The 26480-nt window shown below is 49.5% G+C and overlaps 1 protein-coding gene and 1 long non-coding RNA gene across 2 annotated transcripts; one reads left to right on the top strand and one right to left on the bottom strand.

Annotated features, from left to right (window-relative positions):
• Positions 1 to 2519: 2519 nt before the first annotated feature.
• Positions 2520 to 4966, bottom strand: LOC143443653 (uncharacterized). The gene is made up of 3 exons (XR_013112805.1): positions 4828 to 4966; positions 3639 to 3702; positions 2520 to 2655 (listed from the first exon to the last, which is right to left on the bottom strand). It is a non-coding gene; the product is annotated as an uncharacterized LOC143443653 (long non-coding RNA).
• Positions 4967 to 5608: 642 nt separating this feature from the next.
• Slc41a1 (solute carrier family 41 member 1) lies at positions 5609 to 25877 on the top strand. The gene is made up of 11 exons (XM_034513091.2): positions 5609 to 5806; positions 7394 to 8388; positions 16363 to 16470; positions 17410 to 17481; positions 18090 to 18234; positions 18330 to 18476; positions 19117 to 19264; positions 20081 to 20160; positions 21108 to 21242; positions 21521 to 21669; positions 23597 to 25877. The coding sequence occupies exons 2-11, from the start codon at positions 8014 to 8016 to the stop codon at positions 23780 to 23782; spliced, it is 1545 nt and encodes a 514-aa protein (XP_034368982.1). The 5' UTR covers positions 5609 to 5806; positions 7394 to 8013; the 3' UTR covers positions 23783 to 25877.
• Positions 25878 to 26480: the final 603 nt, after the last annotated feature.

Raw genomic sequence — 26480 nt, forward strand, 5'->3', positions numbered from 1 at the left:
TGACAGGTGCTGTTATTTTCTGGGTTTTGTTCCTCAGCTACCACCTGTATGAAACAATGTAGCAGATGCAACATGTTATCTTGTAGTTTTGATTTGCATTTCCCTAATGACTAACCGCGAAACTTTTTAATCTACCTATCTTGTGTTCAATCCACTGACTCTACTCTCCTTAGACTGCGGCAAATATCTTCATAGTGTAATTACTAAGAGCAAATGAATTTTTATATGATATCTCACACTGTCCGATTTGGTTAGAGTTCCCCTGTGCCACTGAAGACTTTCTGAGCCTGGCTGAGCCTTCCCAGGCAAAGACAAAGGTCTCTTGCTGAAGGGTGTTCCTGTGAAAGCTCCCTGGACAATCTAATACAAAGTCACAACTGCAAGCCTCCAGGCTAAGGCACTGCTATTCAAACTAGTCGGATCATGAGTGTTATCTGAGGTTCCTTACTAGAATAGATTTTTCTGGCCCATCTTCTCAGAGTTTGTAAACAAAATTTCCAAAAGGTCAGAAATCTGTGCTTTCAAACAAATACCCATGGGTGATTCTTATGACCAGACCAGTTTGGTAAAGATGGTTAAGCAAAGCAGAATAAACGCAGGAGAAAGTTTGAGCTAGGTAATGTGGTTTGTAGGTTATGTTCTCCCTAGCTACCTCTTACAAGAAGTTTCCAGTCTGACTTGTGACTCACTCACTGCAGGAATGTAGCCCCATTAGCTCCCCACCAGCACCCTTATTCTGAGACTGCCAATCCTTAACTCTTTGCAGTCTGCAAAGTTTAGAATTCAATGTGAAGCTCAGAAAGTGTGAGCTGACCCTTCCTGGTGTTTCATGCGTGGTTTTGGCTCTTCATTTTTGGTGAAATCAGAACAATCCGACTCAGTGAGGGAATTTTCCGAATACAACCTTACCACTAATCCAGAATCTCAGAGAAAGGAGCTCATGTCTCCCCCCATTAGAGATGTGGCTCAGAATATACAGGCATACAGGTGCTAGCTCAAGGCCATGCATATAACACGTGGCTAAGCATGATTCAACCCATGTAATTTCAGAGCTGTGGCATATTCTACCCTGCTACACTGCTTTGGTGACACTGGATGATTATATGCATGGGACGGGGGCAGGGGGAGAAGCTGTGTAACTGTCTCATCTGCCATCTGTACTCCACTGGAACCCAGTCACACACTTAATGCTGTCCTCTGCCAACGCCACATTTATGTCCATGCAATGCTTGTTATAATTCACTGGATTAACAAGCCCACTGTTATTTGCCCAGCTATGCTCAACAGAATGCTGCAAAAATACCTTGAACTCTTCTGCTTGAAGAAATCCCAGTGTGTGTTCAAGAAAGGTTTGGGAACTGAGAGCACAGTTAGAGAGAAGGCAAGGCAAGGTGACAGACACCCAGCTCTGAGAACAGATGGCCATACCTCCCCATACCACCAGAATCCCTACATCCTCTTCGAGCTGAATGAAGCTGGAGGGGGATATCACCTCAGCTCCAGGAGGCAGGAAAGAAGTGACCTCTGGGAGGGTGGCAGTAGGGAGGGGTTATGGCAAGGGAAAAATGGGAGGAGGTATATGCTCTCAGAAAAACAAAAGTCAGGAAAATTTCCAACCATGCTGGGCTAGTCTTGTGACTATGGCATGCTGGTGAGGGACTCCGAATCTATGGGACTCTGGAATTTTATGATGCATCAAGACAGCTCCCAGAGTTGGTCTTAGAGGAGCTCTTAGTGGTCGGCAGCTGTACCTGAAGGAAGGCCATGGAGTTTGGAGAACCATAAGACACAAGGATAAATGAACTGTGAATTAAGACAAGTGCCAAGCAAGACTGGAAAAGGCTACCTGAGAAGCCTTCCCTACCACGCGCATCAGCTGACAACTGTCTGTAACTCCAGCTCCAGTTTTCTTCTGGCCTCCATGGGAATACACACTCACACATCCACAGGCCTACACACAGACACGCACACATACACACAGAAGTTTAAAATAAAATAACACTTTAATTTTAAAAAGGCCTTATAACTTAATTTTTTTATTAGTAGTAGCATGTGGAGGACAACTCTGTAAAATCAGTTCTTTCCTTCTACCTAGAACCCTTCCATGGGTTCTAGGGGTTGAACTACTACATCACCAGGCTTGTGAAGCAAGTGCCTTTTCTCACCGAGCCGTTTCACTGGCTCAACAGTAGACACATCTGTAAGGCCAGATGAGAAGCTTGTTGGGCACATGGGGGTCTCTTACAAAGGGCCATAAAAAACACTCAGAGATCCACAGTATCTTCCTGACACTCATGGTTGAGTCTTGCCTGGCTGGCTTGCTACTTGCTGCTAATTCTTGTCTTTTCATCTGTGACCTTTGCTCCCCACATCTGTGTTTCTCACTTCACAGACTGTAGCTATTTCTGCTCTCTCAGTACTGAAGGGATGAGATGTCTTCCTCTTCCCAAGGTTACAGCTGGCTGGACTGGAAGGAAACGTGCTTCCCTCAGGCTCCTTTGCTGTTTGCCTCTAGGAATCAGCATAACATCAGTCGCACCATCTTCTAGGCCAGTCTCCTCTGCATCACCCATCACACTATCAAGGCATGTCTCTGATATGACTGTCACCCATCAGTCATTTGCCGTAGTTACTGAGTGCCAGGTGCCAGAGGTACTGAAGTAATCAAAACATAAAGGTCATAATCCTGACCCAGTGATCCTGGCACTTCAAGATATCCCAGAATAAAGTCTTCTACACTTAAGGACTTAAAGAAATATTTGTAATGCCCAAAGCTAATGGACTCATATCCAAAATATATGAACTCCTAAAAAAAAAAAAAGCAATAAGCCAAACATCCCAGTGGAAAGTTGATAATACTTAAAAACTATCCAAATGGCAAAGAAATATGTAGGAAAGGAACTTAACCTCATTGGCTATCAGGGCTATACAAACTTAAGCCAAGGGACTACATACCCACTAGAATGGCTACTGTGTGTGTGTGTGTGTGTGTGTGTGTGTGTGTGTGTGTGTGTCTGTGTGTGTCTGTGTTTCATCATGGTGGCCTTAACAAGCCTGGAATTCACTATGTAGATCAGGCTTGCCTTGAACCCATAGAGATCAACCTGTCTCTGCCTGCCTCTTAGGTGTGAAGATTGAACAGCTACAACTTTAATCTTTTCAAATTGATAGTGCCAGTGTTGATCAGGTTATAAAACAATAAGGCATTCCTAGAAAGAACATAAACTAGAAAAGGCACATCAGAAGATTATTTAGTAGTATTTCCGAAAGGTAAATACTTGCCTGCCCTATGATCCAGCCCCGTTCCAGTATGCCAATGTATAAATTCAGACTGGGTGGCACATGCTTTTATCCCAGCATGTAAGAGGCACAGATAGAGGCAGAGCCAGGCAGATTTCTGGGAGTTTGACGCAGCCTGGTGCAGAGTGAATTCTAAGACAGCCAGGGCTACACAGAGAGACTCTGTTTCAAAACCAAAAAGATGCCATAGCAGATTCATAATAACAACACCTGGAAACAACTAAAATCTGCCTCAAGAGATGCAAATCACTCTGTGCTCACTTAGTGACCTTATGCTGCAATGAAGATGAATTAACAAATGGTACCTCGTGTGAGAGAAGCTAGCCACAGAACCGTACCTCCTGAGTGACAGAAAGTCCAAACGCCGACAGACAAAATGAACAGTGTCAGAGAGAGGTTACCCTAGGAAAGAGGGGTGAGAGAGTGACCGGGGGGCTTCTGGGATGGCAGTAATGACTAAATTCTTTCTTTTGGTGATAGCTACATGAGCCTGTTCACTGTGTCATATAATTCATTGATCTCTACTCTAGGTTTTACACACTTTCCCATATGTTCGGTTTACTTCAACTAAAAAGAAAAACTTTTCAAGTAGATAAAAAAAAAAAAAAGTAGGGGGAATAAGAGAGGGACAAAGATTTTGTTTGTAAGTTGTAAGTGAAAGTTTTTGGCCTTGAGGCAAAGTCTCAACTGTATAACCCTGACTATCCGGGCACTCTCCCTGTAGACCCAGATGACCTCATTTTTGTAGACATTCTCCTGCCTCTGTCTCCCAGGGGCTAATATTGCCAACACTCTGACAGCCATCTCAATCAGTCTTAGTTTCCCTCCCAATCCATACTCACTATTCACAAAACTGGTCCTTCTGGAGGAGACCTAGTGTTCCTCAGTCTAGGAGTAACTTCCGTATCCAAACATAGACTGAGCTGTGAAGCCAAAATTGGGGTTCTACTACAGTAACACTTGCTTTGCTGGGCCCTTAAAAAATATAAGCCCTTGGTGTCCCAGCGGCAGAGTTGAACCCGGGGTTGCTGCATTGGCAGGTGGGGACAGGTCTTTTGGATACATTTGTCATCATTGTCCAAAAGAATGGCCCTCTCGGGTTGCTGTATGCTCGGTAGCCAGCACTCTCTCTTTCTCTCCTAGATACATCCTATCGTTATTCAAAGATCTAGAGATATGCTCAATTGCCCCCAAGCGCTTTTCTAGGGAATAAAGGGACAGGAAAGGAACCTCTGGTCAGTCACAGGCTCTACTGATGAATGGGGAAAGGCTGGGAATGGGAGTTCCTTTCTAGGGAGGTCACATCCCCGGCACAAAAACAACCCAAAGAGAACTGGTACTGAGTTTGGGTTGATAAGGTGAAGACACCCCAGGGAGGAAGTGGCAAATGAGAGGATGAAAACACTCTCCTCTTTGATCCCACAAGATGCGTCAGGGAAAGTTGGCCTTCATTTCGCCCGGGATGGAGACATTTCTCCCATGAGGCTACGACTGGGTCAAAGGAAGCCCGCTCCCCTCCGCCCTTACCTCAGTGATGTGTGCAGCCCCAGCCATGAGTCTAACGAATTTTCCCTCCAGCCTGCCCATCCCCACCCCTTTCAAGGCAGGAACTTTATTAAGGCAGATTAGGGTTCGGCCAGTCGCCCAGAGGAACAAGGAACCTGGAGGGAGAGATGCCGAGCCTGAGGAATAGGAACTGTGCCCAGGAAGAAGGTAGGGACTGGGCGCGGGGAAGGAACACGCGATGGCTGCTGAGGCCCGTGCGATCGTCAACTGGCCGGCTCAAAGGGGTAGTTTCGGGTCTTCTGGAAGGCCCAGAGGCTCCCTAAAGATCGTCAAGATTCAGGGGTACATGCGTAGCAGAACGCTCGCCTGGAGAGGCCACGGGAACTCAGGCGCGCAGCACCCGCCCGCGCGCTCGAGCACCGCGAGCCCACAACACCCTCCAACTCTGAGTTCCCATCACTCTGCTGCGTTTCCCCCTCACCCCGCCCCCAGTTCACGAAACGCGGGGGAAATAGGCGGGGCCTGGGCGGAGCCCGCCCCTCTTCCTGCTCTGATTGGCTGATGCAGTTGTCCATCCTGAATCTATTTTTTGATGGAGGGGGGTTACCACCCGCTCTGCCCCAGATCACGTTTGCCACCCACAGCCAAACACTCTTGTCCAAGTCCGCGGGCAAGAGGCTACTGGGGACGAGCGAGCTTGGCATCTCAGGCCCAGTCCGGTCCCCACCGGCCCGAGGCGGAATATCCTGCCCCCCCCCAGGCCACCTCCCCTCGTGGAATCGGAGCGGCGGCCTCGCAGGAAGGCAGAAGCGAAATGTAGCGAGCCGGGTGTCGCGGTTGGACGCTCGCCTAGGCTGGGGGTGTAGCGGGGCACACGCGGGGGCTCGAGGAGGACGGCTGAGGGAGAGGAGTGATGAGAAGAGGGGGTACCCTGCATCCCCCGATTCCGCGGGCCCCTGCTACCACTCTCAAGGCGCCCTTTCTCCCCAGCGAAGCGCAGGTCAGTGCTGTTGGGTCTGGGAGGGAGGAAGAGGAGGGCGAGGGGCTCCAGGACGCAGTGCTTTTGCAGCCTAGAGTTGCAGGGAGTCGGCGGAAACCATCCAGTTACTCCTCCCCACCCCGGTAGTTGGGGCTACCTAAACCGGGCGTTTTTGTCCATCCCCCGCCTGGAAAGGAGACGCGGCGTCCTAGAGCCTGAGGCCCATCGGTAGTGGCTTTACTGCAGATGTAGTTGAGAGACTGGCCTGCCCCCTTGCTAGCCCCCTTCCAGGTCAAAGTGGCCTGCCAGAAAGACGGGAAGAGTGGGGGTGTCAGGTTTTAGCGAAGGAACTCAGAAACTTTGCTGGCTTGGAGGCGGTGGACGCAGACAGTGTTTCCTCTTGGCTGACTAGTGAGGATCTTGGAAAACAACGGTGCTGTGTTAAGGTGGCTTGGCTGGTGACCGAGTTGATGGAAGACTCATAACTTGGGCCGTAGAGTTTGATTCTGCCTTAACCAAACTGGAGTTGACTAATTATGAGTGTTTGGAATACTAACAGCCTGTTCATCATACCTGCAAAACCCTCTGGAATTTTTTTTTTTTTTTAAACTATTAAGAGCCATGCTGGTGAAATGCAACAAGTTGGAGTCAATTCCAGAGGATTCCTTTAAGCAAAGAAAAGCGGGACTGGGAAAGACAGAGACATGATTTGGGAGCAAATGCATATTAGCTTGTGACACTTGGATTTGCCTGGCTTTGTTTTTCTTTCCTCTTTCTACACCTTTTACCAATATTTTTGTTTTTAAGAATTGCGCTATGGCCAGCTGTCAGTAAACCCTAGAGGAAAGGAGGAGGCTAGGTAACCACAAATGTAGGTAATAAGCAGTAGTTTCACCCTGGGTCTCTTCACCTAGTTAACTGTCATGTCCTATCTGACAGTCTCACAGGGCCAAGCTTAGAGAGAAGTATAGACACAGCCTGGACCAGGGTCAGCCTCTGTGGTTTCTGTAACACTTGACTTTCAAGGGCAAGAGTAGGTAGTAGGCCTCTGGTTCTTGGCCTTGATCTGGCTGGCTTGCCCTGCTCCTCCTGGCACTTTCCCCGGCAGGGGTCCTAAGACAATTAGAGCTCTAGGGATGCTTCTCTCAATGATAAGTCTGTCTGTCTGTTTGCCCTGTCTTGCTGTTGCTGTCTTATAAGTCACTCGAGAAGAGTGACTGCATAGGGAGTTTGCATCTGAACCCGTAACTTTACCGCTAAGGGACTACACTTAAGTAATACTGAGTTCTTATCAGGATTTGAATAGACAACTCCTGAGCACATCCCTGCCCTCCCCAGGTTGCCCAGAAGGCAATGCCAAGGTCTCCTATGAAGCATCTTCCTTTTAGGTGGTGGTTTGCTGGCTGGGAGTCTGCTGGGAATAGAACTCACTGGGCCTCTACATGAAGTGGGCCAGGACAGTGTAATTTTAGCAGAAGAACAGCTATTAGCCACCCCTGTAACAGACTACCACATGCTCTGCAGATCATCCTAGTAGGAACTGATTTTTGCTAATGTACCAACATTCTCTTCTCTCTCTCTTCTTTTTTTACTTCCTCCCAACGTAAGGTGTTCCACTCCGATTCTTGTGACTTTAAGGACCAGGCAACTGAGAAAGTACAAGATCTTCTCAGGAAGGGAAGACATCTCTGGGAGAGAGGGGAAAGATAGCAGATACTGGGACCAGCTGAACCCAACCAAGGTGCTGTGGGAAGAGGAAGGCACCCAGCAGGAGTGGGAAGAAGCCCCAGCCTCATATCCAGGCTTCGTTCTGAACAATCTGAACTCATTCAGCTTTTCACAAGAGAGGGCTGCAGCATCAGACACTCCAGACGCAGGTTGAGCTCTTCCCTTCTGCATGCGCCTGCTCTGAGAAGCTGGCCACTGAGAACCAAAGATTCCCCCTGGTACAGCACAGAGCTGCTGGGAGCAGGCACCCACAACCCCTAGGGGTAGCTGCTGCATCTGGTGACCACTTTGTTTCCCTCCAGCTCCGGGCTGCATTGCTTGATGGGGCTGTCTTTTGGTAGATCAGTTTTTACAGTGCCCGGAAGGAGTGGAGAGCCGTGGGAAGAGGTCCTGCGGCACTCGAGCCTGGGTTCACCCCAAGACTAAGTTCTTTCCCAAGTCAGAGTCGGAGAGAGAAAGAAAAATAAATAAATTCTCCCCTCCTCTCCTCCCTGCCTGTCATGTCCTCTAAGCCAGAGCCAAAGGACATCCACCAGCCCAACGGTACTGGCCCTACTCCCTCTCCCTGTTCTTCGGATGGCCCTGGGCGAGAGCCCTTGGCTGGGACCTCAGAGTTCCTGGGGCCTGATGAGGCTGGGGTGGAGGTGGTAGTGATTGAGTCTCGAGCTAACGCCAAGGGAGTCCGGGAGGAGGACGCGCTGCTGGAGAATGGGAGCCAGAGCAACGAGAGCGACGATGTCAGCACAGACCGGGTCCCTGCACCACCCTCCCCGCTCAAGGAGACCTCCTTTTCCATTGGACTGCAAGTGCTCTTCCCCTTCCTCCTGGCAGGCTTTGGGACTGTGGCAGCTGGCATGGTGCTGGACATTGTGCAGGTAGGACCTGAGGAGGGTAGCGCTCGCTCACAAGCCCTCGCTCGATGCCTTGGCCTTCTGGGAAACTGACTCTTGGAAGTTCCTCTCCACCTGTGTGTCAGAAGTAGCTGCCGCTTCCTAGAATACTATTTCCCTTTGGATCACATCCTTGGTTTCATCGCTATCTCTTGTTACTTATTGCAGAACCTTCAGAGAGGCCAAGTAGCCCCAGGGAGGTGGTCAGAGCAATATTGCCTTACAGTGACAGATGTGACTCCAGAGCTCAAGCTAGGGGAGGAGTGGGGCTGTTGCTTGTTGCTTGCTATGCCTCCTCTGTGCTGTTGATTCCAGCTCAGTAGGAGACATCTAGATGGATCTCCTCTTTAAGCCTGATTTCCTTTCTCTGGAGGTTTCAAGGATACCAATGATAGAACGCTCCTTTTGAAGCCTCCCCTCCATTCCCCTGCTGGGCAGGAATTTACTCAGCTGTCAGGAGGGTCTCAGACCCAGTGAGAAAGCTCTTAAGGCATTTTGTATTGCTGATCTTTGTGCATCCTTGGCACAGTCTCCTTGGTGAGTGAAGATGGTTTGGGGTGGTATAAGATCTGAAGAATCTCTGAGTGTTGTGGATGAGAACAGAATGTTACCCGACCTGGGCAGAACCGTCTCTCTTTGCTCCTTGTCTGTCACGAACATGCTCTGGGCAAACAGGAAACTTTGTGAGGATACTGGATAGACAAAACAGTACGAGCTGGTAGGACACCTGGGAGCCAAGAACCAGAGCAGGAGCAAGCTGTATTTAGTGCATTGTGAGTCCCGACTTACCAAGAGCCTCCAGGCTGGAAAGAGAAGGTCTTCTTTTGAGGTAAAAGCTTTTGAAGCTCAGTGAGACACACAGAGCTGATTACCAGTGCTAATCAGGATACATCTAGTGCTTGCTAAATGCTGGCTGTATCCTAGGTACGCCATAGTACAGGGGCAGGAGATTGGTCCTTGGGGACCACTCCCCACCCCCACCCTGCCTCAGGGTTCCCTCACTATGGCATCTCCCAAAAGGATATGAAGTTCAGGATCACTTCCCTTTGTGCCCAACGAACACTCAAGCCAAGCACACAGACTTCGAAGGGGTCCCCACGTCCTGCTCAGATGACTGAAGGTTGTTGGTTGTAGGTGCAGTGTATAATGTCCTTGTAGACCATGAGTCTGACAGGAGAACCCTGCAACTTTGGAAGCTAATATTGATGATATTTATAGCTTGCAAAAGTGCCTGGTGCTGCCTTCCCTCTCTTCAAACCCGTTATTGTGAAGGCCATTCCTACACGGAGATTAGGAAGCCAGTCCAGAGCTTGGGACTCCTCCCCTGCTAGTTGCATGTCTTCCTGGGACTAAGAGCAGGGGGGAGGAAGAAGGGAAGAAGACATGAAACTGGTTTTATAGTCTGCCTGACGTCTCCTCTCTGAGGCCCTACAGAACTAGCGTCCTGGGGTAAACCAGGAGACATTTAGCTTGGTTTCTGATAATGATGATACTAGTGTAGGGTAATGGGGGTCTTTCCTGTAAGCCTGAAAAGTACCAAAAGGGCATCAATCTTCATATTGTAGATGGGAAAATGTGGCATAGAAATGCCACTGGTCATCTCTCCCAGAGCCTGTGTCAGTAACCCCTGTAACCTTCATTATGGCCGGGATTTGCACACTGGCTTAAGACTGAGGAGCCTGCTGTTTTTGTCTTGTCTTAAAGAACAGGGCAGACTGAGAACCAGAACAATTGGCATTGGTTTTTAAGGTAAACAAGACCCAAAGGGAAAGTCTTATCCAGCTTGCCTACCCTCCATCAGTCTCCACCTCTGACGTGTCAGAGTTTCAGAGTAGGAACAGCCCTCTGATGTCTTGCTTTATACCCTAGGTTGTAGGGGACCTGGAGCCACCTAGCATGCCCACAAAGGACTGGCATCTCCCTCGGTATGGCATCTTGGCTCATACCAGAGCTAGGGTTTAGTTGGTGTAGATGACAATGACTGGCTTGTCCTTGTGCCCCCCCCCCCATGGTCCCGCCACAGCTGGGCTAAAGCAGGGCCCACAGATGGCTACAGCAAGGTAACTGGAGTGGGCAAGTACAGGAGGACAGGGGCAGGAAGCCACCTGAGGGTTCTTATTCTACACCCTGGGAAGTGATGGGGATGGTTGATGCTCTTAGATACAGGAGTCACACCTGTGTTCTCCTTTCGCAGGATAAAATAACCTGCAGTGAGACCCGTCTCGAAGTGCGTAAGATAGGGCTGTCTGCTAGTTGTTCAAGGTCTCTGTGGTTCAGAGCATCAGGAGTCTGTGAACAGTACAGAGATACCTCCTTGGCACAAGGTTCCCACTGCAGCTAAGACTGGGCTTTTCCTAGAGACCTGCTTCTGTCTCGTCAGACCCCTTGTTTTGTTTCCTGCTTGTCGTAGCCTCCACAGTGAAATAAGGAGCAGAAGGACTCTCCAGATTAGAAGAGAGGCAGACTGCAGTCTGTTCTGACTTGCCCACTGCAGCCAATATTTGTGAGGGAAGTAGGAACGAGCCCAGTGTTGACTTCAGAAAGAGACTGAGGCATAGGGGCCTCAAGTTGCCCAAGCTTTATTGTCTCTTCCCACCCACCGCACCCCCCACCCCACCCCGGCTCCTGCAGGGCATCACAACCATTTTCTCTCAGCCTTTGTGAGGAATGGGAGGTTAGGAGGTGGTATGTAATCTCAATAGGACTTCTCAACTAGATTAGGACAGGGGGACTCTCCACTCCTTGCTTTAATACACTGTTATTTGCTGAGTATCCAGAGAGAAACACCCCCCACACACACACAAAGAGCTATCCTCCCCTCCCCCACCCCCATACCCTTAAATTTAAAGATGAACGAGGATGGCAGCAATGCCTTGGGGAAGGGTATGGGAGCAGAGACAGCTGTTTTCCTGGAGGCTGCTGGAGCCCCTGGGCAGGCCACTCAGTTCCTGTCTGCCTTGACTACCTTCCGCCCTGCCCATCTCTGCCTTGTGTGTGCTATCAGGCCATTTCCTCTTCTCAAGCTTCATACAGCTCTGTACACACAGGCATTGCCCTGAGGCTGCTCTGCTCAGACACCTCCAGGATGCCCTGTGGAACAATCCTATCAGATCTAAACTGTGATCTAACCTGACCCAAGAGTACCTGAAAAGTCCTTGAGCAGCTTGGTGCCTTGTGCTTAGAATGGGTGAGGGTGTGGAGTGTCATTTTAATGTCTTGATTCCATCTTTTCCTCGCCCTGACTTCTTGCAAATCTGCTTCCGGAGCAGGAGGCTGGGCCAGATGAGGTTACAGGTGGACGAGCAGCTTGTTAGATGCGGAGGAAGGAGTCACAGCCAGATCTTGGAGTTCTGAGGCTTGGACGGTTTGCTCTGGGTCAGGGTTAGTTCTGAGTGTGGAAGCAGCTGTCTGATCATATATCTTACATGTAGAATATCAGGAACTGAGGAGAGAGAACAAAGGGAAAAGAGTCTAAGATTCTGAGAAGCAGTAAAGATCCGTAGGTGTTCCCTTCTACCCCACAAGCCAAGCAGAGTTTCCTGGATCCTGTGCCATCCTCATTCATTCAAGAAGGTGTGGGTGGCAGCTTGACTAATGGCTTAGCTAACTGGTTTGACTTCATGGGCAGACACTCCCAGCCTGGGTGAACCGGATGGGCCTGAATTAGGCCAAAGGAGTAAGAAAAACCACTCTCCTCTATACCTCTCCATCCTCAACCCCTAACCTCAGGACCACCCTGCTTTCTGGATGGCTCTGCTTCCTAGAGTCCTGTGCATCCATACAGGTCACAGACTCCCCTGCCTGAGCTGCATCTTTGAGAGAGTTTTGTGGGTAGCAAAATTAGATGTGGGGATTGGCTCTCCGGTCCCGGGTGCCAGCTTAGGGCTTTGCTGGGCCAAAAGATCAGGTAGTACAATTTCCAAGCTGTATTCTGTGAGCTGGGAAGACTTCTTCTCCAGGGGCAGGAGGGGCTGCTACTGGCCCTGACCCTTTCCCCTGCTGATACACCCCATCTCATCCCTTCCAAAACCCCACAACTTGTAGATTCCCCTGTAGTTCAAAGCAGAGGGCGTGTATGTATTGGAAGGAGAAAATTAGAGGTATTTGGGATGGCAGCTAGGGAAATTAGCTGAACTTTATACAGGATCTTATTGCTGTGTAGCCCAGGCTAGACTCACTCACAACATGTCTCATCATCCTGAATGATACAGGCTTGTCCCACCAAGCCCCACTATTCTTGATGATAAAGAGATGCTGTACTCCTTACAAACAGTTCACACACTTCAAGTGCTTCCTTCTAGTCTTAACTCTTTATTGGCATACACCCATCGCCTTCAGAGAGCTTAGGTATAGGAAGTCAGGCATTCAAGGGGAGGATAGGATGAGAGGCCACACTCTGAGAGAACTCCAAAAACCCACACTTGTTAAGGGAGGGGAAGAATCTTTCCCTCTCTGAAGCTGCGTGTCCATTTTGAGCGGAGCAAGTCTGATTAGGCCTCAGCTAAAAGGAGCTGGATTGCCAAGGGTGTGTGTCCCAGCCTTGTCCAAGAGTAACAGACCCAGGGCTCACCTCACAAGGGCAGCCTAGGAGGGAAGGAGATAGTCACCTTCCCCAGTGTTTGAAAAGCAGTGGCTGAAAGGTCAGAACTACCATGGGGTTCGGGAGTGCCTCTTCCTTCACGGGAGGCTTTAGAGTCCTGGTCCTTGAGGAGCCGCTACAAAGAATCCTAGGCCCAGGAGCTCAGACAAGGCTATGCTGTAGCCCTGAAGAAATGAGCTGTTCTCTGGATCCTGTTCACTCCACACACTCCAAGAACACTAACAAAAAGACAAGGTCTTTGCCTCACAGGGACCACCAGTGTCTTAGCCTCTGCTCCCTGGCCCAGACCATGACATGACCTTGTGCATCGTGTTGCCTGTTTGAGATAAAGTCTCTCTTTGTTCCTCTAGCTACCTTCAGACTCCCAATCCTCCTGCCTCAGTCTCTGAATGCTAGGATTACAGATCCACCATCTGGGTTGTTTGTATGTTTGTTTGTTTTTAATGTTGCAGAAAATCACATAACAGGAAACTATACCATAACTATCTTGAAGTATATGAATTATGTTCTCAGCTTGCTGATCCCGTTCTCTCCAGGCCCTCAACCCTTAGCAACCCCTTAGCAATCTCTCTCTCTCTCTCTCTCTCTCTCTCTCTCTGAATGTGATGACTACTGCAGAACTTACATAAGTGGAATCATACACTATTTGCCTTGTCATGGCTGACTGTTGTGGTACAATGTCCTTACAATTCATCCATGTTATAGCATGGGACAGGATTTCCTTTTCAAGGCAGAGTCAGAGTTCAGTATTTCTGTACCGTATTGTACTGGTCCCCTCAGCTGCTGGTGGACAGTTGGATCGATTCTGTCTCCTGGCTGTCATGAATATCTGAAGCTATGAACAGGAGTGGACAGATACGTCTTCACGATCCTGCTTTCTTTCAGTTGTTTTGGATAAATACTTAGGACTCAGGACTGAGTAGTCAGGAGAAGAAATTGGACTGCTAGACCATGTGGTTATTCTACTTATTTAATTGTTCATTCATTTCTGTGTGTATTACATGAATTGTGTACATGTTGTATTGGTATATGCACATACATGGAGACCAGAGGTCAACGTGAGACATTTTTTTCTGTTGCTCTCCACCATATGTATGTATGTGTATGTGTCTGTATGTGTGTGTGTGTGTGTATATATATGTATATATATGTATATATGTATATATGTATATATGTATATATGTATATATACACATGCACATATATACATACATATATATTAGTAGTATTTTTTGTGTATGAATATTTTACCTGCATCATATCTATGCATCATGTCTGATGCCTCTGGAGAGTCCAGAAAAGGGTATCAAATCTCTTGGGATTATAGTTGTGAGCCACTATGTGGATTGAATCCCAGTCCTCTGCAAGAGTAGTGAGTGCTCTTAACCACTGTGCCATCTCCCCAGACCCATCTCTACCTTGGTTTTTTGAGATAGAGTCTCTCACTGAACCTGGAGCTCCCTGATTGGCTAAACTGGTGGCTCATTAATCTTCACAGCCCAGCAAGCCTTAGTGCTGGGGTTAGGGACACTGCTGTGCCTGGCTTTTCATGTGCCTGCTAGGGATCCAAACTCAAGTACAGAGGCTTGTGCAACTTTACTGTCCGAGCCATCTCCCCAGCATAGTTGGGTATTTGTTTATTTGGTTGATTGGTTTGGTTGGGTTGTTTTGTTTTGTTTTGTTTTGTTTTGTTTTGTTTTTTTCAAGACTGGGTTTCTCTGTGTAGCTCTGGCTGTCCTAGAACTCTCTGCAAACCAGACTAGCCTCAAACTCAGAGATGCACCTACCTCTGCTTCCCAAGTGCTGGAATTAAAGGTGTGTGCCACCACCACCACTACCACCTGGCTTGCTTATTTTTAAGACAGTCTTGCTATATAGATAGCTAGCCCAGAGCTTTCAGAAATACCTATACCTCCCAAGTGCTGGGAATACACATGCAATTTATTTTTAGTGTGAGGAACTGTCTTACTGTTCTTCAAAGCAGCTATATTTTATAGTTCCACCAATGATGCAGAAGTGTCCCATCTCCATGTCTGTATCAATACTTGGTATTTTCTGTCAGTCCTCTTAACCGTCTTAACAGGTATGAGGTGATACCTCACAGTGGTTTAGATTGGCAGCCTTGTTCTTTAGCAGTGTGGTAGAGGGAGGGGCTGGAATTGCCTTATGGGCTAGCTCTCTGGTCTAGCCCCTGAACTGAATGAACACTTGGGCAGGAGCTTGGTGCCTTGTAACATGTCTGAGGGCCCCAGCTCACCATCATGAGAAAGCCTGCTGGGGAAGCAGCATGCAGGCCCTCCCTGCATCTTTTAGAGACTCAAAAGGCCCTTAGTCCAGCACACTTACGAGTTACAACTCCTTGTCTCCAAACACCAAAAAGAACCTGTATACCTCCACCTGCTGCCCGCCTTTCCTCCCCTCACAAACATGCAGGCTTTCCATTCTTAAAACTCCACAGTGCTTTACGGCTAGGAAGTGGAGCAGGGGCATAATCCTGGTTTCTTTAGGGAAATCTTCAGTTTTGGTTACAACTGAGGGGCCTTTCAGTGGCCAACCTGGGTTCCTACAATAACTAGGGCAGTACTTTCTGAGCCTCAGTTTTCTCATGTGCAGAATGGAAACAACAACAACAACAAAACCTTTTCATTGGCTTGTTGAGGTGACTACATGAGAAAATGCATTAATGTATGTTGGTCAAAGAAGTTGGTGGGAGAACCAGGACTCGAACTCATGTCTCCTGACTCCAGGCCCAGTCTCTCCCAACAGGGGTGTATTTGCTTCTGTTAGCTAAGAGATTGGGAGCACAGAGAAGCATCAGAAATCTCTTGCAGACCAGCATAAGGAGAAGCAAGGCCTAAATACAGAGCCTGTTAGGGGAAAGTCACTGTGGCTGAGACCCAAAGCCCTTGGAAATAGAAACCAAACAAACGCTCTAGTCACCCCGGCCTCAAGCCCTGTGGAGCTTAGCTCTCCACAGCTGAGACAACACCTCCCAAGGCTGAGGCCACAGAGCAACTGGATGAAGGCGAGGTTGCTGCAGAGTGCTCTCTGAAAGTATATCATTAAGGAGTTCTGGAGCATAAGCCAACTTGAGGTGTTCCACTGTGAGGTCCCATGAAAACGTATAGCAGGGAGAGTGTCAGGCTGGGGGTCTCTCCTGTTCTGAGATGGGGGTTAGGCTGTGCTTTTTGGAATTCATGGACTTATTCCACTTTCAGACTTCTTGCGGAGGGTAAGGTGCCTCGTGTGCTTGCTCCTGTGGGTCCTGTTTCCCTCTCCTGTCCCCTGACCCCACTCTGTTCAGCTTCAATACCAGTCCTTTGAGGTACTGAAATTCTTGGACTCTGTTCATCTTATAGCACTGGGAGGTCTTCCAGAAGGTGACAGAGGTCTTCATCCTGGTGCCTGCACTGCTGGGGCTCAAAGGGAACTTGGAAATGACCCTGGCGTCGAGGCTGTCCACTGCAGTGAGTGTCCTAGCTGTGGGAAGTGGGGGAGAGGGGCCGGAAGAAGGTAGTGGGCAACATGGAGACTAGTAGGTATCCACATAACGGCCTGGGGAGGAAAGGGAAGCCGTGGAGGGAGATCCCAGACTGGGTGTCCTGTCCCTGGGCAGGGGCTCCCTGCCCAGAATGGTTCCCAGGCTCAGGCTCTGGATGTCCCAGCCATCCCTGGATGCCTGCCCCACCTCCTGCTTTGCAACCTGCCTCGTGACTGTTTGTGCAGCTTTGACAGGCAGGCATCATGCTGGTCCCTCCAGCCACACAGGTGGGGGCCTCCTCTGATCTCCAGCCCTACTCTGCAGCTGGGCAGGAGCAGAGCCAGGCCATTTCCACACCCCTGTAAACCATCCCCTTCCCTCCGGCAGCTTATTCTTCAAGAGAATAGGCATTTCCACCTCCCACAATCCTTCATATCGGCCACAGACAATCGTGGACTGAACCCAATAGAAAGCCATGGTTGGGAGACAAGAGGTGTTAAAACTCAGGACCAGGCATGTCCCTCTGGGCCAAGTCTGGAGAAGACGGTATGGAGGACAGCCAGGCTAACCCACCCCAACTTGTTCTTCCTTTCTCCTGGCTGGTGCAACCCACTCCTTCCTTTCCAAATACTGGCAGCCTCAGCCCTTGGGCCAGCAAGTGACCTTGCCTTCCCTAAGAGAACAGGCTGCTTCAGAGCCAGGACACAGTCATGCAGATCCACGCAGGAACGTGCTGCCTGGATAAACAAGACAGAATGGGATCAGCCACAGCTCCCCTCCCATCCCAGAATGCACCTGCCTTGGGTGCTTTCTTGCTCTAGCCCTCGAGCCTTAGGCGGCCTGCATGGTTTTTTGATCCAGTGTAACAGATAGAGCCCCAAGCCCTGTGCAGCCTGCTCCAGCCCTTCACCCGCCCCTCTTCCAGGCCAACATTGGACAAATGGACACACCGAAGGAGCTCTGGCGGATGATCACAGGGAATATGGCCCTTATCCAGGTAAGAAAACATGGACCAGCGACAATAGGCCAAGTAGCTCCTTAGTCAGGAATCCCTGAAAGGCTTAGGTCAGCCCAGCTGGATCCTAAGTGGTTCTCCGGTGTCTGCAAAGTAGGCTAAGAGGTGACTAGTTACTCAGGAAAATGGCCAAGACACGGAGAGCCCCAGCATCTTCTACCTCACATGTCCAGGCACTAGGTGGTTTGGGGGATTTTGAACCTCCATCAATCTTTGCAGTAGAACCAGGTTTGTGAGTGTTAGCGTGTCCTCTGCCACTGCTGTCCCATCTTCCCAGGAGGCCAAACAGATTAAATGTCTTCCCCCTTGAGTCCTGGGTCTTGACTCTGACTGTTCTCTAGGCTGTTGATTCTCACCCCATCTCCGGAGAAATATCCAACCAGCCAGAAACGCGTCTGGATTTTTGTAGGGTATATTACCCTGTACTAGGGTAGCACTAAAAATAAATAATGTCATCCTTCTAGCCTGCAGGGGCTGTAGAGCCCAGTCCTGCGTGCTTGCTAAGAGCTAGGAATTATCCACTGGGTGTTCAGTGACCCCAGCTAAGGAGTTCTGCTCCAGACTCTCCACATTACCACACCTCTCCACAGGTACAGGCCACGGTGGTGGGCTTCCTGGCATCCATCGCAGCCGTCGTCTTTGGCTGGATCCCTGATGGCCACTTCAGCATCCCACATGCCTTCCTGCTATGCGCCAGCAGTGTGGCTACAGCCTTCATTGCCTCCTTGGTCCTGGGTAAGGAAGGGAAGATGCCACTCCCAAGGTGTTGACTCTGCCTTGCGTGTCCTTCCCTTCTCACCCTACCTGGTCTGCCTCTCCTTCTTCACCAGGTATGATCATGATTGGAGTCATTATTGGGTCTCGAAAGATTGGGATCAACCCAGACAACGTGGCCACGCCCATCGCTGCTAGCCTGGGCGACCTCATCACCTTGGCACTCCTCTCAGGCATCAGCTGGGGACTCTACCTGGAACTTAGTAAGACTAAGGCCACTGAGAATGGCTCTGGTGGGATTGGGAGAGATAGAGACCATTTTGCAAACGTGTGAAGATTTTTCCTGTACTGTTAACTGTATAAACAGTTTGTCCCAACTTCCGGCGCAGGGTAGCAAGGTACTGATGTCAGTTCCTGTAGTCAGGCACCCGAGGAGGGAGAGCATCAGAACTCATCCCTGCTTGATCCTAGAGGTTTCATTTCTCCTGCAGGGATGAGATGTGGGGAGGGGAAAGGAAAGAATAAAAGACTAGAATCTGCTTGCAAACTGGAGAAGAGGAAGGGAAGCAGAGGATTCTGGGATCACACCGGGACACATACAGTCTGGTCTCTGAACCAGGAAGATAGTATGAGGCCAACTTGGGCTCCAAAGCATGACCTTGTCTCAGAAAACGTGTAGTGCCTGGCTAGCTCTCTGCTTCATTTCTTCCTCTACAAAACGGGCAAAGCTGACCTCATTAGGTCCTGAGTACAATGTTGATGAGGTGAGGTGCTATGTATCCAGGCACTTAGGGTAGAATGACTGTGGATGAGCTGGTCTCTTGGGACCTCTGCAGCCTCAGCTGATGGAAACTGGGTCCTAGGGCCATGGTGTTTATCTCCCTCTGGTTTCTGCCCTCGCAGAGCACTGGCGATACATCTACCCCCTGGTGTGTGCCTTCTTTGTGGCCCTGCTGCCTGTCTGGGTGGTGCTGGCCCGAAGAAGCCCAGCCACAAGGGAGGTGTTGTATTCAGGCTGGGAGCCTGTCATCATTGCTATGGCAATCAGCAGGTAGGCTGGGCCCTGGGTTCACACCTCTGTACCACTCCCACCTCAGCATAGACCCTAGAATAGACCTCAGCATGAACCCCTAGAGGGGGGAGAGATGGAGCATATACTGGAAATGCATCAATAGTGTTAGCCATGTGTCCTCCTGCAAGTGACAGGAACTATTAGGTTTCATTCCAAAGCAGAACATACTGACCTTGGGAACTAAAGAGCAGCTGCATTCTGGGACACACACAGTATCGTCAGGACCCTGGGACTCTCTGTCGATCTGCCTTCTCTGTGGGGGTCAGCAGAGCAGGTTTTCACTCTACTGACTCCTCCCAATTCCAGCAAGAGGACAGAGAGGCTTTCCCCCAACAGTGCACAAAGACCCAGTATAGAGTGTCACTGCTTCCTCTTCAATTGGTCACAGTTCTGTCCTTGAATCATCACTTGCTCTTGGAAATGCAGCTGTTTGGTTGGACGGCCTGGGCTTAGCCACAGTTGAAGCACAGTGACTGGGTTGGAGAGAGATGGTTTCCTCAGGGAGGAGCCAGTGTAGTTACCACAGAGGAAACCAGTGCTGAGCAGGCAGGCGACAGGGAGCCTCACAGGAATGCAGCTGTGCTCACCCTTCTTGTACCAGAGTCACTGTGCCAAGTCAGGAGATTATGAGTAACAACTGTTGCATGCACGAGAACTGAGGACTGAAAGGAGAGACTCCTGGAAGCCACTTTGCTATCCTTGTCCCCAAGGTTAGATAGGCCTGTGCCTCTCATCCCAGAGACTGGAGCAGAACCTTCAGTGGTTTTTATGTCGTTTGTCTTTGTGTGTCTGTAGTGTGGGAGGCCTCATCTTGGACAAGACTGTCTCAGACCCCAACTTTGCAGGAATGGCTGTCTTCACACCTGTGATAAATGGTGAGACCTTAGCATCGGCTGCTGGGGGAACAAAAGGGGACATGGGAGTTGGCTTCTGTGTCACTTGGGGCTCTAGCAGGCCAGAGAACCTAGCTCAGAGAGAACAACACCTAATAAAGATAGAGATGAGGTAAAAGGACCAACAGGGGACCATGAGGAACCCAGAAATTAGCAACATGGAAGCCTCTAGCCCTGAAGGGCCAAGGGGACCCAGAAATTGTCTTGTAGGATCCCAGTTAGAATTTTCCCCTGCTCCCTGCAAGAGTAAGCTCCTGCCAAAAAGCATAAAAGGATCCAGAAGGAAACTACAAAACACTAAACTCCTCTCTTTGTTTACCTGCTGGGCCTTCCACTGCACAAATCTAAATAGAAGCATCCAGCAAGAGAGACTGGTGTGAGGCCTAAAGCAGTTCACCTCTCAGGGATCAGGGTAAAGCTGAGAGATACAGAGGCTAGGTTGGGGGGTGATGGTAAAGGCAAACAGTAACCAGTGGTTTACCGGGGCAGTGCCAGATTAGAGGTCACACGTGATACTGAAAGCTGGTTATTGGGTGACTATGTGAGTCCTGAGTGCCTGGGTTACCTCCAGAGAAAACGAAGGCAGCGAGAGCCTTGGATCCTGCTGTGTAGTATGCTGGTGTCCATGCTGCACACATGGGTGGAGCAGTCAGGCCGTGTCCCCGCCAAACACTCTGAGAGCCACTTCAAGGGTACATGGGACTACTGCGCCTGCATGTAAGGGAAGCTGAAAGCCTAGAGGGTCCCTCAGAAGCCGTGAAGTATTTGTCTTCTTCCATCATTCTCTTGGCACCAGAGGGAAGGGTGAGGTCCTCACAGACCCTACTGAAGGTAGAAGACAGGGCCCCTACAGACACGGGACAAAGAACAAGGTGTTTTCCTCCCGATCCTTCCTACTCCAAGTCGGAGTCCTGTGTGTCTCTCTGCAGGTGTCGGGGGTAATCTGGTGGCTGTGCAGGCCAGCCGCATCTCCACCTTCCTCCACATGAACGGCATGCCAGGGGAGAACTCTGAGCCAACTCCTCGTCGCTGCCCCAGTCCATGCACCACCTTCTTCAGCCCTGGTAACCATAGCATCTCACCCTCCCAGGTCCATTCCTGCCTTAGAGGGAGGAGGAGGGCAGCCAGGAAACTCACAGAGAAACAGCTAGGGCCACGGTTCAGGGTTCTCCTCTGCTGGGCTGTGCCTGCTCTTTCGAAGAGCGAAGCCCAGATGAGACATTGTCTTTTCCCAAAATACTCTAGAGAGATAGCTGTGTGCTGACCTAGAATATGGCATTGACCATCCTGTGACCTCCTGGGGCCAATGCTTCACTTCCCATCTTCCTCTCTCCTCTTCCAGACGTGAATTCGCGCTCAGCCCGGGTCCTCTTCCTCCTTGTGGTCCCAGGACACCTGGTGTTCCTCTACACCATCAGCTGTATGCAGGGCGGGCACACCACCCTCACACTCATCTTCATCATCTTCTACATGACAGCTGCACTGCTCCAGGTATGACCTCGCAGAAGCAGGGGAGAGCCCAGTGGCACATATGGAGTAAGAACCCCAGGTTTGGACCTGGTCTCTTGCCACTCAGGACTCAGAAGGATAGACTTTGGCTCTGGAAGAATTACTACCATGCTGTGACTTCAGCCTGGTTGCGTTCCTTCTCAGCCTCAGTGGTACACTTTCAAAGTGAGAGGAATAGACCAGCCACAGGGGTTTCAGGCAGGTGGTAACAGGGTGCCCAGCAGGTGGACTTGAACCACCTATACCCTGTCCTCTGCTGGGCTTCATTTAAAATAAGGGTATTCACAGCTAGAACAAGCATCAAAACCATTGTACAAGACAAGTCCATCTTCAAGACTCATCCAGCCTTGCCTTTCTGTCTGTAATGCTATGGTCCCTTCTCCCCATGGCATTACTAGATTTGATTTATCCATAAGCAATTCTCCTTCCAAACCCCCGACTGACTCCTTAGAAAAGTTGTCTGTTAGGAATCTTGGCAAGAGCCAGGCTGAGAATCAGCATATGCTGTTCCCCAGCAGCCACCGGCTCACCATGCTCCCTTGCAGACGTAGTCAGGCGCCCTTGATGGGAAAGGGTGTGGGCAAGCCAAGGGTCTTTTGTGGCCGTCTCAGTTGATCTCTTCGCCTGGGTTGAAAGCCAAACCCCCATTCCTTCACCCATCCTAGGGGTCATGACCCTGTGGTCCATTTTAGCTGTGCTTCTTTCTCTAAGTCTGTGGAGAGGCAACGTGGTAACAATTGCTCCCTGTAACGTTCTGCCAGGTCCCTTTGCCACCTGTCCCAGTATGTGTCCTTGTGCTACTCAGGAGGCTAAAATGTAAAGACAGCTGTCGCCACTTCCACCCTAGTACATAGGCTAAAGGCCCCGTTACCACACTCTTCTGCAGCTGTCAGAAAGGCTGTGGAGTTCCAGGGAGGCTGGATGGCACCCAGCGCCAGGGCCACGGGAGTACAAGGTGGCTGTGTGCAGAGCAGGGGTGTGTGAAAGGTTCTAGAATAGTCATCCCTGGCTTTATTACAAAGAGGCCAAAACAACCAGGTATACCTAAAAAGAGGGAACAGCTCTGGCTCCTACCCCTGAGTCCCTTAAGACAGAATTATCATACCACAGTCTTTACAAAGTACAGGCAAGAATAAATCCTGCCAGATGACAGTGTCAGCCTCACGGTTAGAAAGCATCTCATTCTCACATAGACATGGTCATGTGGGGACCCCTAAATCAGGTATTAATGTCCCAGATGAAGTGCAGCTCCAATTGCAAAGCGCATGTACTTCTTACTAAAATGTAGATTCCTATTCACAAGGCCCAGTGTTACGTGATACACTCCCCACTGCAGGCGATAGATACTATCGGTCCTGGACCCAGTAACCATATTGTGATCTCTGTTATTCTCACCCATCTATAGTTAACAGAACATAATCAAGGGTGCAAATAAATCAACAGAGCAGAGAATCCAAAATGTGTTTTTGAACAGCCAAGCATTATAACTGACATATTTAGCTGGCTTGCTCACAGACCTGTTTTATGGATGAATGTTAGAATAAACAGCAGGGTGGGAAGGATGGAGAGAAAGCAGCTTGTATAATCAGCTGTTACCCAGATAACAGAGGAAAAAGGGCCTTGTAAGAGAAACTGGCTCTACCTGCCAGCCCCTACCAGGATCCTGGAGAGGCCAACATGGCAGGAATTTCAGTAACTGAAGAATGATCTGACCCAGAATTGAGGCAAGGGCAGCCTTCCTGTAAGGGCGGGATTTAGTTTAAAAAGCCCCTGGCTTGCTGTGAGCTGTCCTGGCCAAAGGTTGTGACTGGCCAAGCCTTGTGATCCACTGAACAGAGCCAATCATGTGGCCTCTGGCTCCCCCTGCAGAAAGCGGGTGGCTACAGGCAGAACCCTTGTGTCTCCCCAGGTGCTGATTCTCCTGTACATCGCAGACTGGATGGTGCACTGGATGTGGGGCCGGGGCCTGGACCCCGACAACTTCTCCATCCCATACTTGACTGCTTTGGGGGACCTGCTTGGCACTGGGCTCCTGGCACTCAGCTTCCATGTCCTCTGGCTCATTGGGGACAGAGACACAGATGTTGGGGACTAGCTTAGCCACTCAGCCTTCCCCCCACCCCTCTGCACTTTCTATTTGGATTTTTTTTTCCCTTTTGTTTCCCTACCCCACCCCTACACTACACTCCTGTGTCTTTCTGGGATTTCACTTTGATACCAAATTCTCATTATTTTCAATGGGAATTTTTATACATTGAGCCAAGTTTAGATAGGAAGAATTTGGGAAGGACAGATGGGCTGACATAGCAGTAAAAGTAGACTTTTGAGACAATCACCAAGTGCAATTCCACAGTGGGTGCCTCCAGAGGAGGTAGATTGGGACCTTGGCTTCCTGTCTAGCATCCGGGGACCTTTGCGTTGGCTTTGGCAACCCCAGCCTAATGAGAAACTCTAAGTTGGGCTCTGGGTTGTTTTGGGTTTGGTTGAGCAGAGGGAGGAGGGATAATTAGCACTCCCACACATGCACGTGCTTTTATAGAAGTGGACCAACTTCACAGCACTGGGCAGGAGAAAGTTGCTTCAGCCTCTCATAATCAGAGCCCTGTTCCAGGCCAGCCTGCCTGCAGTGTCAGGCGAACTGAGGGTTCCATCTGCACACATGTGCCTTGCCCAACTGCCGGATTGCTTTCCAGCTGAATGAGTGGTGGCCTGGGCACTTCACGGATCCATGTCATCCATAGGTTTCCAAAGGTCCACATGCCCCCTGAGTCTAGAGAATCGAGTTCAAGCCTCCTCTCTTAATTCTCTCCACACACTCCGCACAGCTTGCCAGATGGGCTTCTAAGACTGGGGACAGGACAAGGGAATGTAGCAAATGACCTGGAGATTGATGCAACCTGGGGTGTCTCACCGCTGTCTCTCATGACATAACCACGTGGTCGGTCCTGGCCTCTGTCTCTTCCTAAACACACTCATTCTATCACACCAGGGCTCCAGCGGCCTTTCTCTCTTGGCTTCTGCCCACAGACATGCATCAACCATTCACTCGTTCAGCAAATCTCAGCCTCCCCCAGATGAGCCTTTCCACAGCACAGCCTGTAATAATTCTTCATTGAGCAGTTGTTACGGAGTGCCACACCTCCTGTGTTAGGTACCGTGCCAGGCATTGACCAGCCAGTGCTAAGAGGATCACAGCTCTAACTTCACCTCATGCCCTAGGTTACAGAGGCCATGTGCCCCTCCAACCTGGCAGTGAACATTCCCTCTTTAGCCCCTAACTCTGTGGTGATTGCCAGCCCCCATTGCTCCTCTCCTCTCCACATCTCACTACACACTCAAAAGAGGGCTTAGAACTAGCAAGCTGGATATCAATTGGCTGCTTCAGTATCTGCCTTGTCTGTGATTAGAAGAAACCAGAGTCCCTTCCCTACACACACCCCAAACAGCTCAATAATTGGGATGCAGCTTTTTTTTTTCCTGGCCTGTGTGTCAGGAGCCCATAAATCCCCATTTCCCACCCCCCACCCCCGTGTAGCATAAAGGATCGGCCTCCAAGGAAAGGGTTAAGCAGTGCTGTGTCTACCAATACTGTGCCTAGTCCTAGAGACTCTTCTCAGCCTCATTCCCCCCTGCTTCCTCCCTGACATCACCTGAAATCAGAACCTTAGAATTGGACAGATTCCTAGAGGTTGTCTAGTTGGAGTTGTGTCAAGCAGATCATTGTGGATCTGGGCTTGTTTCTGCTCTTCCCTCTGGCCTAACTCCGCCTCAAAACTCAAGACTCTTACACAGGCATCATACCCTAAGACTGTGACCCCAGGGTCCCCAGCCACTTGTCCTATCCTGACATCTGGAGTTGGATCAGGTTGTCTGGAAACTGGAGCATCTTTCTTCCTTTGCCTAGAAAACAGAAAGGTAGGCGCACCCGGGCTCAGTGTGTGTGAGTAGAGGGTCCTGGAGTGACAGAAGGTTGACTTCAGGAGAAGATTCATTTCTTCCCACCGGGTTGCACCTGTTGCATGTACCTTTTGGCCTGACTGGAAGAAACAAAATTGGTTTACTTTCATATCCTTCAAAAGTTACAGAACTGTGTCTTAAGAGAATTATTTATAGTTACTATAACTGAATTGACAAATGTCGACTTAACTGATAAATTATATTTGGTAAAATAAAATGGAAGTTTATTTCAATGGTTTGTATTCCCTGTGCGTCTCATCAAAGAGCAGCCTCAGCCATTTCCTTAGACCCTGTTCTGTGGTCCTGCTCTCACCTCAGAAGTGGGAAGGGGCCAATGTGCCACAAGCAAGGAACCATCTTAAGAATATGTAATAGAAAACACATGTCTATTCAGAAATAAGCCATGATGCTATGGGACGTATGTCAGAGGTGGAGTGCAGAGTCCTTGTCTTATCACAAGGATATCAGACTGGCTCTCCCCCCATGCACTAACTTTGTGCAGGTGATGCCAGCATCTATGGATTAGAATTCCTTCCTTGCAGAGGTTTATGGTTGAGTTGAATCAGTGTAGAAATGTTTTTACCTTGAGTATTTATCATGTGCCTTCACTGTTCTCAACTCTGTAAAGCCTTAGAAATTTACAGAATTGGCTGTAAAGGAATTGTACTTGGATTTTATATGACCTTCCATGAATCACTGGCCCTTTCTCGGCTTATGTTTCCTAACCTGAATTGCACCCCGTTTATAGGATAAGATGAGACTCCGATCACTCATACATACGTACATACAGTTCTGTTCCCTGTACATACTAAGCCCAAAAATACTATGAAATATTA

The sequence above is a fragment of the Arvicanthis niloticus genome, chromosome 10 (genome assembly GCF_011762505.2).
Source record: "Arvicanthis niloticus isolate mArvNil1 chromosome 10, mArvNil1.pat.X, whole genome shotgun sequence".
NCBI classification, from domain to species: Eukaryota; Metazoa; Chordata; class Mammalia; order Rodentia; family Muridae; genus Arvicanthis; species Arvicanthis niloticus.

What these genes read in the sequence shown, in the direction of transcription:
- Slc41a1 (XM_034513091.2), top strand. Translation starts at nt 8,014, where the DNA reads ATGTCCTCTAAGCCAGAGCCAAAGGACATCCACCAGCCCAACGGTACT. An exon ending in GGAATATGGCCCTTATCCAG is followed by an intron (nt 17,482 to 18,089) that starts GTAAGAAAACAT and finishes ACCTCTCCACAG; the next exon opens with GTACAGGCCACGGTGGTGGG. An exon ending in TGACAGCTGCACTGCTCCAG is followed by an intron (nt 21,670 to 23,596) that starts GTATGACCTCGC and finishes GTGTCTCCCCAG; the next exon opens with GTGCTGATTCTCCTGTACAT.